The sequence below is a fragment of the Solanum tuberosum genome, unplaced genomic scaffold (assembly GCF_000226075.1).
Source record: "Solanum tuberosum cultivar DM 1-3 516 R44 unplaced genomic scaffold, SolTub_3.0 scf00338, whole genome shotgun sequence".
Classification (NCBI taxonomy): Eukaryota; Viridiplantae; Streptophyta; class Magnoliopsida; order Solanales; family Solanaceae; genus Solanum; species Solanum tuberosum.
The window spans coordinates 69,049-86,126 of record NW_006239263.1 but is presented as its reverse complement, the minus strand read 5'-3'; the positions used below and the strand labels follow the sequence as shown (position 1 = coordinate 86,126).

The following is a 17,078-nucleotide window of genomic DNA, read 5'->3' as shown; positions in this document are numbered from 1 at the left end:
AAAAATGTTATTCAATAACATATAATTTCAATACAAATAAATAAGTATATAAAAAATAAAAAATCCCCCATCCCGTCCCGTCCCGTCCCCCCAAAACCCGTCCCATCCCGTATATATAGTGGGACGGGATGGGACTTATTTTTGTCCCCCCAATCCCGGTCCCGGCCAAATCCCCCCAGCCCCGTACCCCGTCCCGTCCCGTCCCGTCCCCGTCCCCTTGCCAGCCCTAGCAATGACAGATCAAATACACAAAACATTATATGAGTACAAAAGAGATCATTCTACATGCACTCAAAAAGGTTTGCAGTCATGGCAACATCAGAACTTTTGAATGCAATACGAAAAATTAGATATTAGCTTTAACTAGATTTAAATTTTAACAAAAAACAAAATACAATAGAATCACATTTCATTAAATGGTCTTAGATATATTTGTACTTTAAAATAATTACTCCCTCTGTCCCAATTTATGTGGCACTTTTCATTTTTCGAGAGTCAAACAGTTTAAGTTTGACCGGAAATTTGAGCATAAAATCTTCAATTATTTTGAAATGAAATTTATATATTTGTAAACTACGTAAAAAGTACTATCAGTCACAATAATTGAAAATTCAAAATGTTTAAAAGATCTATAAAAAACTTACGGTAAAAAATAAACTTGTTTGAATCTCGAAATTCGAAAAGTGTCATATAAAATGGATGAAGGGAATATTAATTTATAATATTAATGAGACCATATATTTATATAGGGATCTTCTGAAATATATTATCTTATTATTTTATCGAAATAAGTGATTTTTTCCATTGATCCAAGTTGAAACCGAAAGAAAATATTATCTTAAAGAGATTATTAATTTACCGAATATTTATTTAGTGAGGTTTTACTGTATTTTATTGCCGTGAATAAGTAAAGTTAATATGAAATTAAAAAGTTTAGTAAAGATAGTAGGAAATTTGTGAAGCTAAAGATACAACTCCATGAAGCATTAGTTCCAATTTCAGGGTTTTAGGTTTTACAGAGCTGCCATGGAAGAAGCTGAAGCTGTATTGGGAGATGGAGTACAAAATCCGAGGATACGAGGTAGACATATCAAGAAAAGAGCCCTCAAGAACAAAGCCTTAACTGTTTCTTTCGATGAAAAAGACCTCAAGTATTTCCCTTTCTTTTGCTATATATACGATTCTTGATTTCTGTGTTTTGGTTTATCAACTGATTGTTTTGAATTTGGTTTTTAGGGATTTTGTTACTGGGTTTCATAAGAGAAAGAAGAAGAGAAGAAAAGATGCCCAAGTCCAATTGGAACAAGCCCTACGGAGAAAACGTATTGAGGCTCGTAAAAAGGTTCCAACTTTAGCTTAATAGTGTTATTTTGTTGTTAGTTGCTATGTTTTCTTCAATGTTTTGAGTTGAGGGTCATTCGGAGACACGTGGTCTGTGTATACTCTATCCTCTCTATTGCATTACTGGAATCATTGAATGTACTCATGTTTAGTTATTTATATTGTTGATATTGTAACTCAAACCACTTTCTTCATTTGGTGACTTCCAAGTCTTGAATTAAGAAAGAGTGAGGTTGACCAGCTCAACTATTGCATCATCTTTATACTAAACGGAACCGTGGCTGTTCAAGCTACATGTTGTCTACTGCTATTTTTCTCTGTCACAGGCTTCTAATAACTAGTCCAACTTCCTTGTATCTGAAAGTGATGACACGATGTTAGGTCTAGTAAGGAGACTTTTTGGATAATTTACTTCCATGAATAGACTGTTAGGCTAAGATGAATAGGTTGGGATTGATCCCACCTTTGAAAGAGTGGTTTTGCTCTGTCAATACAGCTTATCGAGTTATCAAGCTGAACTTCCTTCTGTAAGGAGCTTGAATCGTTCGTTTACTCCAAGTCTTATGGATTGCTATTTGAAAACACTTTTTCCTATGGTAACTGAGTAATTATTTATGGTAACAGCCCTCCTACTAAGTACAATCTTTTTAGTTTTTCCAGTCAACATTTGTTAGGGGGTAAACTCACAGAACAGAAAGGTTGATTTCCTTCCCAAACTGTTCTCTGATTCCGTCAAATAACAGATGCATGTATACTAACCACGATGGAACAAGTCCTTATTTCTCCCTTTACCCTCCTTAGCAAAGTGATTTTATAGCCAAGGTTATAAGTGTGGCATCATGCTCCATGGCTTGTTAAATAAGGTCCTTGTTATATTTTATTTATGTGCATGACAATTACCCCTCAACTAAATAGACATGTATACAAATTCTACTGGTCTTAATGCGAAGCCTATCTATAAACAAACAATGGGGACCAGTGAGCAAAAGCATTTTAAAATTTGACTTATTTTTCTACTTTTTCTTACGGAGATTAACACAATCCAGGTTATCGTTAAATACCTTCATGGCTTTGAAGTTCCTTGCTGTCTCAGTAATTGTCTCGAATTTGCTTCTTTTGTAGTGGTAATCATTCTAATAACTGTTACTTTTATGATTATGGCTGAAGTGCCTTAATGCATTTTCGTCTGCCTGGTTGTGCGTCAATTGCGTCAAATTTGCTTCCAGTTTAGCAGTGCAGTTAGTACGATCATTCAAATATTTGTTACTTTTATTACTAATTGCAACCTTGATGTAATCAAACTTGTCATGGTGGGGTATCTTACTTTTTCACTTGCTTTTACAGAGAAAGGAGGAGAGAGAATTTGCCATCTTTGGTGGAGCAGCGCCTGATTCAACTGCTATAACTGATGAACCCGATGAGGACCTTGACGTTGAAGAGGAAAATGAGCCTAATGCAACAGTCTCAGGTATTCCCTAATGACATTAGTGGAAACTTGTTTAGTGCTGAAGTCTATCCAGAGATCTCACTGAGAATGGTCTGGTCCTCGTTGGAAAAGCTGAGAATTCCCATGTGTAATATCTTTTGATAGTTATCAGCATACTTGTAAACACGTTATTATGTTGTGCAAGGGAGAGGGAATATATCCATAGAGTTCAAATGTAGAATTACACTTAGCTGAGGCTAGGGAAGGTTTAGAAACTTAGGGCACCCTTGACTGGCTCTTTTCACTTTATCACACCATATGATCGAATAATTTTCTTAGCTGCTTCACTTCCCTCTATGCCAAAAATGCAAATTCTGTATTATCATTATTGACGTACAAGCTTATGTAGTTGTTTTATTCGCACTATAGCCAAGTGACTGATGGTATCTGAGACGATTAAGCTTCTCAAACTTCCCTGAATTAGTTTTGCTTCAATAATTTCTTTTAGTTTTGCTTCCATATGCTCGGATCTTCCTTTCTTATTTCATAAATATTAATGCTGGTGGTTGACACACAGTATTAGTTACTTTTTCTCTAGACTTAACATAGAAACATGAAAATGGTGTTAGGTAGGGCTTTGCCCTTGTGGCACAAGATAAAGTCAACTTAATACTTAATCAGAGGTGAATCCTAGATTTAAGTTTTCATGGGTTCAACCTTTAATGTTCTTTAGCATTATGCGTTGATATCTACTATTTGTTGCAATTTTAGTCAATTTTTACTCATAAATTTGTGTTTCACGTCAAAGGTACCCGGTAACATTAAGCTACATCTGCCCCTTTACTTGATAGTTGGGATTTGTTTAGCAGCAGTTATGTAACTTAACCTGTGGATTGATTATTGTTTCTTGTTAAAAAGGTACTACAACATATGACAATGGCGATGTGCAAGTCATCGTGACAACAAGTGAGATCTCTCGTGAAGAAGAAGAATCCCGAGCTCAAGTGCCACCACCATCAGCAATAGTTCAACATGCTATAGAAACTAAAAACAGCAAACAAAACATTCCGGTAAGTAAGAAGAAACCATTCAAGAAATCTGCAAAAAAGAGATCTCGACCCAAGCCACAGAGTAAGAGAGATAAGAGGAAAGGTAAAAAGAAGAACAAGAAGCAGCAGCAGTAGCATTGTTATCTTTAACCTTGTCACCTTCCCCTTCATATGAAAAAGAGAGAAAAAATGTCTCATCCGTGGCGTGGCGCCTATTTTATTTATCGCGAATATTTTAGCATATAGTATTTTAATTTCTTTCTTACGTTATGACTAAGGTTTGTTCACAATGATTCCTGGCCGGATTATTTTTCTCAATTAATTATTTGTGTAATCTTTGCATTTGAATTATTCTTCCTATAATTCCCTCCCCCTTTTTTCCTTCCCCTACCCCTTATGTGATTAAGAAAAAATAAGGTTGCTTTGTCTAAAGGTGTGTTTGGAATGAACGAAAAAGTTTTAAAAACTATTTCTATTGAAAAAGAAGTGAGTTTGTTTATTTTATTTAGGAAGTAAAGTAAGTAAATTATATTATTAAAAAAAATAATTCTATGTAGTCTAGCAAAACACTTTTGAGGGTTGGATAGGGTGGGGGTGTTGGGTGGGTGAAGAGGAGATAATGAATTTGAAATGACATTTATGAAATTTGTTCTCTACTGGAAATTATTTTCCTCATTTTTCAATGAACTTGTTTTTCTTGAAAAAGAATATTTTGATCAATCAAATATAAAATAATTATAAAATATTTTCATCCATATGCACTAAAACAATAATATCATGATATGAGATATTTTGCATAATCTTGTGATATTTAATATTAACGTGCTTTTATCTTTAATTTATCATATATATTTTTTTTGATAATTGATTTTTTTTAATGGTTTGTGATACATATTTAGAAACTCAATATGAATAATAGGTTCGACCTTTTATCAAGACTCTTATATGCAATAGGGTCCAAGCGTGTGTCACATATAAACTCATCCATGACAAGTTGCACTCATATCATTATATCTAGGCCAGGCTTGTTTAGACATCAAAAATAATAATTCATTTTTTAAAAATAAATTTGAGTATGCATTAGATTGATTTCTTGAAAAATATTTGAATATACTTGTATTGAATTAGAGGACAAGGGTGAGGATAGAAAATTGTACGGACTAGTCAAGGTGGAGAAAGAAGAGCTTGTGTCCTAGATTAAGTGAAGTGCATCAAGGATAAGGACGATAATATTCTGGTGGAGGAGGAATTTATTAGACAAAGATGATAGTCATACTTCCATAAACCTTTTAATGAAGAAGAAGACAGACGTATTGTGTTTGGGGATCTAGAGGTACTCAAAAAGCATCATAATCTTGAATGTTATAGGCGTATAAGGGTAGAGAAGATTGAGGGTGTTATTCGTAGGATACATAATGGAAGAGAAATTAGGTTGGATGAGATTCATTTGGAATTTTGGAAGAGCACATGCAAGGTGGACATGAAGAGGCTAAATGGATTGTTTAATGTCATTTTTAGGACGATAACAATGTCCGAAAATTAAAGGTGGAGTACAATGATTTTGTTGTATAAGAACAAGAGTTTACATTCAAAATTGCAACAACTATAGGAGTATCAAACTGTTAAACCACACTATGAAAGTTTGAGAAGGGATGGCGGAGATGAGGGCAAGGAAGAGAATGAAAATTTTCGTAAATCAGCTAAGATTCATAACGGGACGTGCAACTACAAAAATTATTCACCAGGTAAGGAGACTAGTGGAGCAGTATAATGAGAGGAATAAGGACTTACACCAAAACACTTTTCAATTTTAATGGGGTTATACCAGGGATCAACTTATAGCTCATTTTAATTTGTGTTAGAGATGAATACATTGATGACGTTATTTGTAGATGACGTTGTTTTGATTGATGAGACTCTCAATAAAGTTAATGTTAAGTTGGAGATCTGAAGACAGACCCTTGAGTCGAAAAAGTTTAGGGTGAACAGGACAAAGACATATGCTGCTTGTAGTGCAAGTTCAGTAACGTAACGCACAAGACATATATGAAAGTGAGGCTTGATATGCAAGTCATCCGAAAAAAGAAGAAATTTCAAACATTTTAGGTCTATTATCCAAGGAAATAGAGAGATTGACGAGGATGTCACTTACCGTATTGGGAAAAGGGTGAATGACATGGTGGCTCGCATTCGAAGTTTTGTATGATAAAAAGGTGTCACCAAAACTTACAGACAAGTTCTACAAGTGATAGTTAGATCGACTATTTTACATGAGGTGGAGTGTTGGTCAGTAAAAACTCTTACATTGAGAAAATGAAAGTTGTAGAAATGAGGATGTTGATATAGATGTGTGAGCATATTAAAAGAGATAAAATTAGAAATGAGAATATTGGGAAGAAGACGGAAATGGTTTCGATGAAGACTGAAATAGTTCAGAAATGTGAAAAAGAGATATACGAATGTCATAATGCAGAGGTGTGAAAGGCTAGCTATGAATAGTTTCATAAGAGGTAGAGGTAGACTGAAAATGTATTGGGGAAAATGTGATTAGACACATGATGCAATTCCAGCTTACCGATGATATGACCTTAAATAGGAGGCTCAGAGGTTACAAATTAGGATAAAATGTAAGTAAATAACATATGTTATCCATTCATACTAATAGTTACATAGTATGTTTTTCTTGTATTTCGACTATCATATTATTTTGTTTTAGTTACTACTATATTATACGTACACTCTTTCATATCCGAACCCCACTTTATAAAATTATACTAGTGTGATGTTATTGAATTTCAAGTTTGATGGATTTTTGTTTTATATGATCCGAATCACTAAATATAACCAGTAATACAAGCCAAAGGCAGGCAGCCATGAAAACAAAATCTCAAGATCTTCCTCGAAATTTCCGCGAAACCTCTCAACCATTTCTCTTTTTTCTTTCATTTTTTCCCGCTTTCCCTTTTGGCTTTCATCTTTGGTTTCTTTAATTTTTCCTCTTTTTAATCTTCCCGTTAGGAATTTGGGAGTTCAAATTTGAACTGAAAAATCAGATCTAAAGATACCCAATACAGTAATTGAGAGGAATTTCATGGAAAGACCCAGTGGAGAGAAACGTAGACTTGATGTTAGCAGTAGTGAAGAAGGTCAACCTGATAGAAAAAGACCAGCTCTTGCCAGGTAAATTTACCATAATCCTAAATTAACAGGGTGTAGAAAATGTACCATGTAAATAGGTTTTACTACTTTCTTCTTGAGCTAATTTTACCAATAGAGTAACAGGGTCGCACTTTGATTTTTCATCAAATCAGTAATCATGTTTCAGTAGCTACTTTTATTGAAAGACACTGCAAATTCTTGTGGAGGGTGAAGGCTGAGAGTGATCATAGGATAATGGGGGTAGTGGGTAATAAATTTGTTAAAAAAAGTTATAATCTTGACGGATATGTTTGTTGTATCATAGCGAAGATCATTGAGAACAGATAATCTGTTTGATGGTTGTTTGGTACTTGGGGGAAGGAAGAGTTAAATCTGGATTGATGACTAGCCAATTTGTGGTTTTTCTAGTGACAATTGAAGTATGTTCTCTTAAGCTTAATTCTTAAGTATTACATTCCCGGACATATTGATGTGGTGCATCATTTCCAGAGGTTCATAGTGTTGTCTGCTTTATCATGGCTCAGTTTGTTAAGTGTAATATATGGACTGATATCTCCTGAGGAAGTCGTTTTGAGGTATCTGAGCTACATTTGTGACAGTTGCCACCTCGTCTTGCAAAATGGATATGGCATGATTGCTTGCCACAGTAATAGAAGTGATGTAGTAGGTAAGTTAACATGTCTAGTCAAAGTTTGAGCTGTTAACTGTCAGTAGGATTAGCCGACCTTGCAAAGAGATGAACGGTATCCCCTCTAATTTGTAACTTTGAAAATACATGAGCATATCAAGCCAACTTCTTTGAAATCCTATATACACTTCGGTATCTCAGACCGTCAAATTGGCAGATGCCTCTCTCACAAGCCTATTCTATGTGATGGTCAGTCAATTGTATTACTTTTAGTGTCACCATCTAGACTACAATTTTTTCCTTTTAAAAATATGTTGTTTTGTTCATAATTTCTTTAATCCAAAACAATAGCTTTATAGTTATTGGATGTCATATTTTGTGCTTCGATCTAACACAAAACTGTGTGAACTGGCTTATCTTATTCTTTTCTGTGAAGCTGAAATTCAATACCTATTCTAGCTGAGCTCATCTTCTTTGTATCATTCATGGTAACAATTACATCATTTATTGATAACTACATGGTTAATGCAGTGTTATTGTTGAAGCGCTCAAGGTGGACAGTCTGCAGAAACTCTGCTCATCACTGGAGCCAATTCTTCGGAGAGTTGTAAGCTATTAGGACCTTTTGTCACTTCTCTTCCTGTTCGCCGGATGCTAAGAAACACTTTCATTGTGATCTCTAATTACCTTAATACATGGAAGTCTCAACCACCCATTCAGTTGTATCTTGTACTGCTGTGACACTATATCTAATTCCAGTATGAGTTGGAAGCTGCAAATATTTACTTATTAGTGTATAACAACATTAACACTTAAAAAATGAAAAAATGCACAAGTTATGTCCATACGAGCTAATCAGAACAAGTTATAGATAGTTGATCTTGAAGGACTGCTTAGAACTGATGATTATGGCACGGGTTTATGTGGCCATTGTCTGATATGTCATTGTTTTGGATTATAACTATTAACAATCAGTGGCAGATCCAGGTATTGAAATTGCAGGGGGCACCACTATCTTTAATGTAGACATGTTAAATTTTTTTTCTTCAAATAACAAAGCCATATCAATTACTCACTACAAAGTTTCGGGTGGAACTCTCTGATTTATATTTAAAAAAAAGAAGCAACTGAAAACAAAACAAAACTGACTGTAACTACTAAAATGTCAAAAGTTCAAAATTTGGGAAAATTCTATTGTGGGAACCGAACCCGGGTGAGCCTGCTATTTAGTCCACCTGTGCACCTCAAATCAACCAGTGGAACCACTTTACCTTTGTTACTAGGGGTGCCAATACATAAATATATACACTATTTAAGATATATACATACATTTTGCCGAGGTTACCGGGAGCCCATGACCCCCCTACCCAAGGAGGTCCGGTCCGCCTCTGTTAACAATAGCGGTTGTAATATCTACAGAGTTCTCTCTCTCTACCCGTGAGAGTGTTCTCAATATCTATGCCTATGTGCACAGTGTCAATGCTTCCTTGAGATGCCATTTACTCAAGTTTCTCTTTCTTATCTGACGGTTTTAAGTGTGTTAGACTCTCTCTTCTGTTAATCACAACATGTAATTTCAGTTGTGTATGGGAAAGTGATTTGTTGATCTCAATTTCAAGGTTTTATTGTGAATACATTTGGGAATGGCTATTTTTTAATGTACTGCTGCATGGCATTGAAAGATTTTGATCATGAAACTCTATTCACCAGTACACGAGCTCCTATATTGGTTGGAAACAACATTGAAGCGTGCTTATGTTTCCTGCTTTTGGGATCACTGCGCAATACTTAAATCTTCTTTTCTTGTTGCACTTGCACAAGATGTCTTCTGGATTTGGTGGTTCTTGTATCTTTATTTCTGGATGTTCCTTTGTGCTCACTAGGTTAGTGAAGAAGTGGAGCGGGCTTTGGCAAAACTTGGCCCTACTAAACTTAATGCAAGGTATGTCAGATTCTAGGTGTTTACAATGTATCCCCTTGAGGATCATTTGATTTACCTTTGAACCTATCAATGTTTGCTCTAAATAGAATTGATATATGAACATAAGAGAGGAGGTTTTCCTGGTTTTGATTGACGTTACAAATTTAGGTCAGGCAGGTACCATAGTAGCAATCATGTATTCAGTATGTTCTGTTGATTAGATTCCACGTTGTAGATTTTTCATGAAACGATAGTGCTGCATGGCAGCAATATAAGAGCTAGTTTGGTCAAACTAGTGGTTACGGAGACATGATGTCAGTTTGGAAAGGTATTATATAGTTTAAAAAATGTCTCTGTTAAGTCTTTATCAATTTACAGAGCTCCACAAATGGTTAGATATTAAAGCATACTAAATGGAAAAGGGCCCAGGCTTCAATCAGATTGGAATCAACTATTTTCTTTCTCTTAATATCTGTTGCTTAATATGATCTGCTCACATTAAACTACTCCATGGTATTTTATAATTTATGTGAACCTTTTCAAACAGAAATTACCCTTTGCTTCGCTGGTTTTATTGGAATTGTCATAGTTCCAAACTTCAATCTGTAATTAAGTTGACTTCCTTTGATAAGTTTCTTCTTTCAAATTGTATAGATTTATTACTAGTCTTCCATTGGATGCTAATTACGTAATGGAATAAATTCAAGAATTAGCATGGCTAACATTTGGATGTTACTTAAAAATATGCTATCTTTGTTCTTTTCTCTATAGTGTTGGTTAGCTTAAAAATAGTGCCTGTGTTAAATTTGGATCAGAGCCTTGAGGTTCTTTGCCACTCAACTCTTTGCCACTAAGGCAATTTCATCAAAAGCTAGAGTAATGCCTCTGGTTTTTTATGGACCACTCCCACATCGGGTACTACTATGTGCTGAGGTGGGATTTATATGGCCTTGGGCACTCCCACCTCAATAGCTAGCTTTTGGGGTTTGAGTTAGGCCTACTTACTTGAGTTCCCATGTAATTTTGCTTTAAATGACTGTCCACTCCACCTTGATCTGAACAACTAAAAAATGATGCAGGGTTTCTCCAAAAAGAATTGAAGGGCCAAATGGGAGAAATTTGCAGCTTCAGTTCAGGTCTAAATTGTCACTGCCTCTCTTTACAGGAGGGAAAGTAGAAGGAGAACAGGGTTCTGCTATCCATATTGTCTTGCTTAATGGAAATACAGGCCATGTTGTAACAGTCGGCCCAGAGTCGTCTGTTAAACTAGATGTTGTTGTGCTTGGAGGAGATTTTAATAATGAGGACGAAGATGGATGGACTGAAGAAGAATTTGAGTCTCACATTGTGAAGGAGCGTGATGGGAAAAGGCCGCTTCTTACAGGAGACTTGCAAGTGATATTGAAGGAAGGTGTAGGTAGTCTTGGTGAGTTTACATTTACTGACAACTCTAGCTGGATTAGAAGCAGAAAGTTCAGGCTAGGCTTAAAAGTTGTATCAGGTTCTCGAGAGGGAATTCATATTCGAGAGGCAAAAACAGAAGCCTTCAGTGTGAAGGATCATCGAGGAGAATGTGAGTCTGTTAAATGTCAAATTATGTGCCATTTTTTATGCAAATCACAATTATCTTATCTGTTGTAGTTCTGTGACTGTCTTATTCTTCAGTGTACAAGAAACATTATCCACCTGCATTAAACGATGATGTTTGGAGATTGGAAAAGATAGGAAAAGATGGATCCTTCCACAAGAGGCTAAATAAAGCTGGCATATATACGGTGGAAGACTTTCTACGGCTCATCGTGAGAGACTCTCAGAGGCTCCGAAATGTAATAATATCAAACCTATAACGTCGGAAATTAATTTGATAATTGTGGTTATATCCAACATTTTCTTTTTATTTTTCACCTAATTGTCTCAGATCCTGGGAAGTGGAATGTCAAATAAGATGTGGGATGCTCTTGTGGAGCATGCTAAGACCTGTGTTCTTAGTGGGAAGCTCTATGTCTATTATCCTGATGATATGAAGAGTGTCGGGGTTGTTTTTAGCAATATTTATGAGTTGTGTGGTTTAATCTCTGGTGGACAGTATCATTCAGTTGATTCTCTTTCAGAGGATCAAAAGGTTTGTATTCTTGAATTCATTTTCCTCTTTTACATAATTATGTTTGATTCTTTTTTCTCTTTTCTTTTCTTGAATAAGTTGCTTACCCATCTAATAATTTTGTAAAATTAAGAATAGAAAAAACATTATGCTCTACAATTTGCTTGCAGTAAAGCAGAGAAGAATTCATATTTTCCAGCACCTCCAAAAAAAATATTAACTTTGTCATATTGGATACCGAAGTCAAGGCAATGGGTGTTATCGAGCGTCCCTAAATGGGTTAAATCTAGGTTTTTGTTATTCACAACCCAAATCTTTCGGCCCAACCGTGTTTGACCCTAAAGTATTTGAGACCGAGTATTTTTACTAAAGCCATTTTCTGCCTATTTAAATCCAATACCGATCTTCCAGCCACCACCCTATTTTTATGCAATTTGCACGATTTTTTTACTGAAGTTGTTTTTAGCCTCTTTAAATGCTGAGGATATTATGTTTATTGACGAAACAAGGATGTCAACCAAAAGCTTGAACTATGGAGAAGCATGTTAGAGAGTAAGGGTTTTCGGATAAGTAGAAGTAAGATTAAATACCTGCATTGCAGGTTTAGTCAGCATGAGAGGAGAGAAGTTGAGGCGAGATTAGATGGGATTGCAGTGCTAAAATGCAAACAATTTAGATATTTAGGCTCATTTTGTCAAGACAATGGAATGATAGATGAAGATGTTACTCATAAGATTAAAATGGGATGGTTGAAATGGAGAAGTTTTACCAGGGTGTTATATGATAGAAGGATACCTATCAAAGTGAAAGATAAACTCTATATAACAACTATAAGACTGACTTTGTTGTATCATGTATGGTAGTGAATGTCGGGTAAAGTCCAACATATCCACAATATGAGTGTCGCAGAGATGGATATGGCGGATGCTAAGATGGATTTGCGGTCCTACCAGATTAGATAGGATTAGAAATGACCGCATTCGCCAAGAAGTGCAAGTAGCACACATTGAGGATAAACTGCGAGAAGGTCGCTTGAGATGGCTTGGACATGTTCTGCATAGACTTATAGATGCACCGGTCCGTATGTGTGAAACTTTGGTAAGTGAAGGTGTTAAAAGGGGACAGAGTAGACCTAAAATTATATGGAATGAAGTGGTCTCAGAAGACCTACAATTGCTTAGTATCAATACAAACTTAACTAAAGATAGGGCATAATGGAGGAAAAAGATCCATAATAGGTGATAGCTACTAGTTGAGTATAGGTTTTAGACTCGTATGAAACTTTTATTATTATTCTTCTTATTATTATTGTTGTATTTTTCTCTTTTATTTATTTTATTTTTTATATAATTTTAATGTATTTTTTTCACTTTTATTTTGTTTATTATTATTATGATATGATATGAGCTTAAATGACGAAATGAGGATTCATATAACCGACCCTAACTTATTTGGGAGTTATTGTTTTTAGCCTATATTTTGATGTGGTTTGTACTCTTTCTTTTATCTCTGTCATATTGTAAAACGTTGAAAGTAGTGGTTATTAGTATATAACATGTTACTACCATTTGCATAAGCTTGGCTTTGGATTGTACCTTCCCGGTATGAGGAAGAGCTTAAGCAAACATCAAACTTTTCTTGCAGGAATATGTGGACAGCTTAGTCAAGAAGGCATATGACAACTGGATGCATGTTGTTGAATATGATGGCAAATCTCTTTTAAGCCTTAATCAGAATAAAACCTCAGATGCTCCTCAGTATGATCCTTCAACTGGTTCTCAGAACCATCCTAATTCATTTGATCATCAACTCAATCTGCCAAGTCTTCCTGCTTCAACTTCATCAGAGCAGCCTCCTATGAATTCAGGATTGAACATGGGATTGGAAGGTATATATATATGCATCAGATGCAAGATATTAGTTTGATGCTTAAGAAATGTTATCTTGAAGTGTGTTCTATTGTGTTCATTGTTTTGCTTTTACTGCTGAGTTGGCTTCTTAGTGAGTTCCTATGGTAACTGAAAGATAATTCATTTCTGAATATGACTCTAAATGATAAGAAATTCCACACATCCAGTAACGTAAGCCTGAACTTTGAGTGTAAATAACGCATCGCATATTCTCTGGCATGCCCTTTTTTCTTAAGTTTGAGACAGTGTTGTTGTAGACTTGTGTTACCGTGTTGTCGTCCTTTACCAGTCTATGATTGGCGATCTTCTGATAACTTGTTTCCCGCAACATGGTTTGTCATTTTTACCTGCTTGCACTTTCTCTTCATTTAATCAACTATGCCTTCATATCCAAGAGTTATGGGTTTATTGGGAATAGTTCTTTGCATTAAGACATCAAAATTTGACATATAGCTTTAACAACCCAAGAGTTGGAAAAACAAATTAATTTTATATCTATCTGATTATCTGTAGAGCACTTTAAGTTGTAACCTTTGCTGGTCAATACTCAATAAAGAGAGTTATACTTGTGACTTTTGGGCTTTTGTTGTCCTCTATTATACACACATACAGAGGCAAGTACATCTTGGCTCTGTGGTTATAGTGCTTTAGAAAGAAACCTACTGTAGATGTCACAAGTGAATTCCTTTCTAAGCAAGTTATCCATTGTTTCAGCATTTTACTCCCTCCAACAATTCCACCTATTTTAGAAAATATAGCTAGTTGCGAATCTCAATCGAAGAGGACTGCAATAGTGTTGAATCAGTGTGAAAAAGTCTGAGTATGATAATGTGATGTTTTACTCTTAACCACTTATGAAAGATCATTCCTCATGTATTTGGTGGTCTGCGTGGAAAGAAAGGAATCTCAGATGCTTCCAGAACAAAAGCAACAACATCCAGAAGATGAAGATGAATTGTTTGCTTTTGTTTCGTTTTTGGTGTAAACAAGAGTTTATGGAAGATCTAGAATCAGTGATGAATGTTTTAGGCATTTTTGTAATTTTGCTAATAAGGTTGAAGATCTTCCTGATAATCTCCTATATTTGCAATTAGTAAACCTGTAACATGTTGTGGCAGGTTTGATTTTTGGAATAGAATACAAGTGACCTAAAAAAATTTATGTCCAAGGCAATTTACTTCTTAGTCACCATCTATGTTGCTCAGACTCTTCTAAAATGTTGACGGGTGCGTGTTTGATCCTCCAAAAGTAGTGCATTTTTTGAGGATTTGACGTGGGTTCGGCAACATTTTTGAAGAATCTGAGCAACATAGGTCACCATACCTAGTAAGTTTGTCTCGTAAAATGGGACAGAGTACCTTAAGCTTTATATTTTACTGCCATATATGACATGAACTCATTCTAGTTAAGCACTCGAATGCTTTGGAACTCTTCCCTAACAATTCGTTGATCTATGTATGAATAATTGCCCAGTTGAGCTAGCTCATTAGATATGCAATAACACCTATTTGTCTCTTGCATATCTTTTATCAAGTTTTGCTTCATAATGAACATATCTCTGTTTTGCCAGGGTATAACGATAGTCTAATGGGTACATATACCACAGAGTCTCAGAACACAAATGTTAGTGTCAATGAACAGTTAAGTGGTGCTTCATTTTCTCAAAACCACTTTGTAGGCATGTCGCAACAAGCTCAGCAACCTGGAAGTGAGAGTAGACTGGCCCTTCACCCACCACAGCCATCATTTTCTAGCTTTTTTGCTGCTAGCACTCCTAATTCATCCTATAAAGGAACTGATGACTTCTTCACAGAGGAAGAGATACGCACCAGAAGTCATGAAATGTTAGAGAATGACGACATGCAACATCTTCTCCATATATTCAACATGGGTGGCCAGCATCATGCTTCTTCTAGTACCTCAGAAGATAATAATTACCCATATGGATCACCATACATGCCCAGTATGTCTTCAAGCTTTGGTATTGATGAGGACCGTACACGTTCAGGAAAGGCTGTCGTTGGGTGGCTCAAACTGAAAGCAGCATTGAGATGGGGCATCTTCATCAGGAAGAAAGCTGCTGAGAAAAGAGCACAGATTGTTGAATTGGATGACCCCTAGATTTGATTTTACACTTCTCAATCCACTTGGAGGCCGAAGTCACTTCAAATTCGATAAATTCATTTCCTTGTAAAGTATGCTTGCAATGTGATGTTTGGGCTTCCTCTGATGAACACTGTCACTCGCTAATGGAGTTTGGTCGTCTAGCCATGAATACACATCTGGTGCTAGTTTAGGCTCAATTCAGCATCTGGAAGTGTTCTGATATTTTCTCACCACATGATTTGCATTTTGAAGATATTGTCATTCTTGCTCCTGGCTGATAGAGACTTCCCATGAATAAACCCACGTTGAAAAAGACATCAGCTACCCCTGGGAGAGATGCAAGTAACTTCAGTTCTCTCAAGTCAAGATGTTTGTTAGCTGCTAGTTTACTTTCTTATTAATGTTGACTAGTGTTGTAATTCCCCTAGTGTTTTCTTCTAAACCAGTTTCAATCAAAGAAAATCCTATGTTTACTCTATAAAACAATTGTATATGGAACTGATAAAAATAGGATATTTGGTGCTTTAAGCACTTCTTGTTCAACTTGTGTAGCTCCAATGTGTTGGCATTCTGTATCAGAGACATCTTCCTCATCCAGGATACAAATCAAAGCATGCTTTCTTGCAGCTATATAGACAAATTAAAACAAAATTATGTATTATCTCTACCTAGGCAAAATTATGATTATAACAATAATCAGAATTTTAATAATGTAAGATAAATAATGATTAGGTCAATCATATTCCCCAACTTTATTGGACTTTACACACGAAAAACTAACAAGATCTTGAATTTCTATTGAGTGGCCCTTGAATGCTAAAAAAGTGTGTGGATCATGGTGAGGCTATAGGTTATGTAAATGTTTTGGAAAAAAGTGTCTGAAAGCCGTATCACCAAAAAATTCAGGAACTGATGAAAAATTGAGAAAATTGTTTAATTCTTGTTGAGTGACCCTAAATGCTAAAAAAAAAAGTGGCATGGATTATGGTGAGACTATAAGTATTGTTCCCCCAGGTCATTGCATATGGCCCTGTAAAGGTTTTGGAAAAAAGTGCCCGAAAGGTATATATATCACCAAAAAAATTATGGACTAACATGAACAAAAATACTAAGAAAATGACTTAATTCCTAGGACCCTAAATGCTAAAAAAATAGTATGGATCATGTTGATGCTATACATATTGTTCTCCAGGTCATTACGTAGGGTCCTGTAAATTATTTCGAAAAATGTGACAAAAATCCATCACCAAAGAATTCATGTATTAAAAATATGAAAAATTGAGAAAATTGTCTAATTCTTGTTGAGTGGTCCTTAAATGCTAAAAATGACGTGGATCATAATGAAGCTACATGTATCGTTCCTCACGGTCATGCAAATATTTTGCAAAAATTGTGCCTGAAATCCATATCATCAAAAAATTCATGTACTAACACATA

General features: G+C 35.5%; 2 protein-coding genes across 2 annotated transcripts; both read left to right on the top strand.

The window, feature by feature from the left end:
• Positions 1-939: 939 nt before the first annotated feature.
• Positions 940-4,164, top strand: LOC102605580 (ribosomal RNA-processing protein 17). Its single transcript, XM_006360952.2, has 4 exons — positions 940-1,151; positions 1,237-1,342; positions 2,686-2,809; positions 3,686-4,164. The coding sequence occupies exons 1-4, from the start codon at positions 1,027-1,029 to the stop codon at positions 3,949-3,951; spliced, it is 621 nt and encodes a 206-aa protein (XP_006361014.1). The 5' UTR covers positions 940-1,026; the 3' UTR covers positions 3,952-4,164.
• Positions 4,165-6,647: 2,483 nt separating this feature from the next.
• Positions 6,648-16,184, top strand: LOC102605248 (calmodulin-binding protein 60 D-like). The gene is made up of 8 exons (XM_006360951.2): positions 6,648-6,996; positions 8,135-8,210; positions 9,487-9,545; positions 10,604-11,097; positions 11,190-11,350; positions 11,443-11,646; positions 13,270-13,513; positions 15,106-16,184. The coding sequence occupies exons 1-8, from the start codon at positions 6,908-6,910 to the stop codon at positions 15,654-15,656; spliced, it is 1,878 nt and encodes a 625-aa protein (XP_006361013.1). The 5' UTR covers positions 6,648-6,907; the 3' UTR covers positions 15,657-16,184.
• Positions 16,185-17,078: the final 894 nt, after the last annotated feature.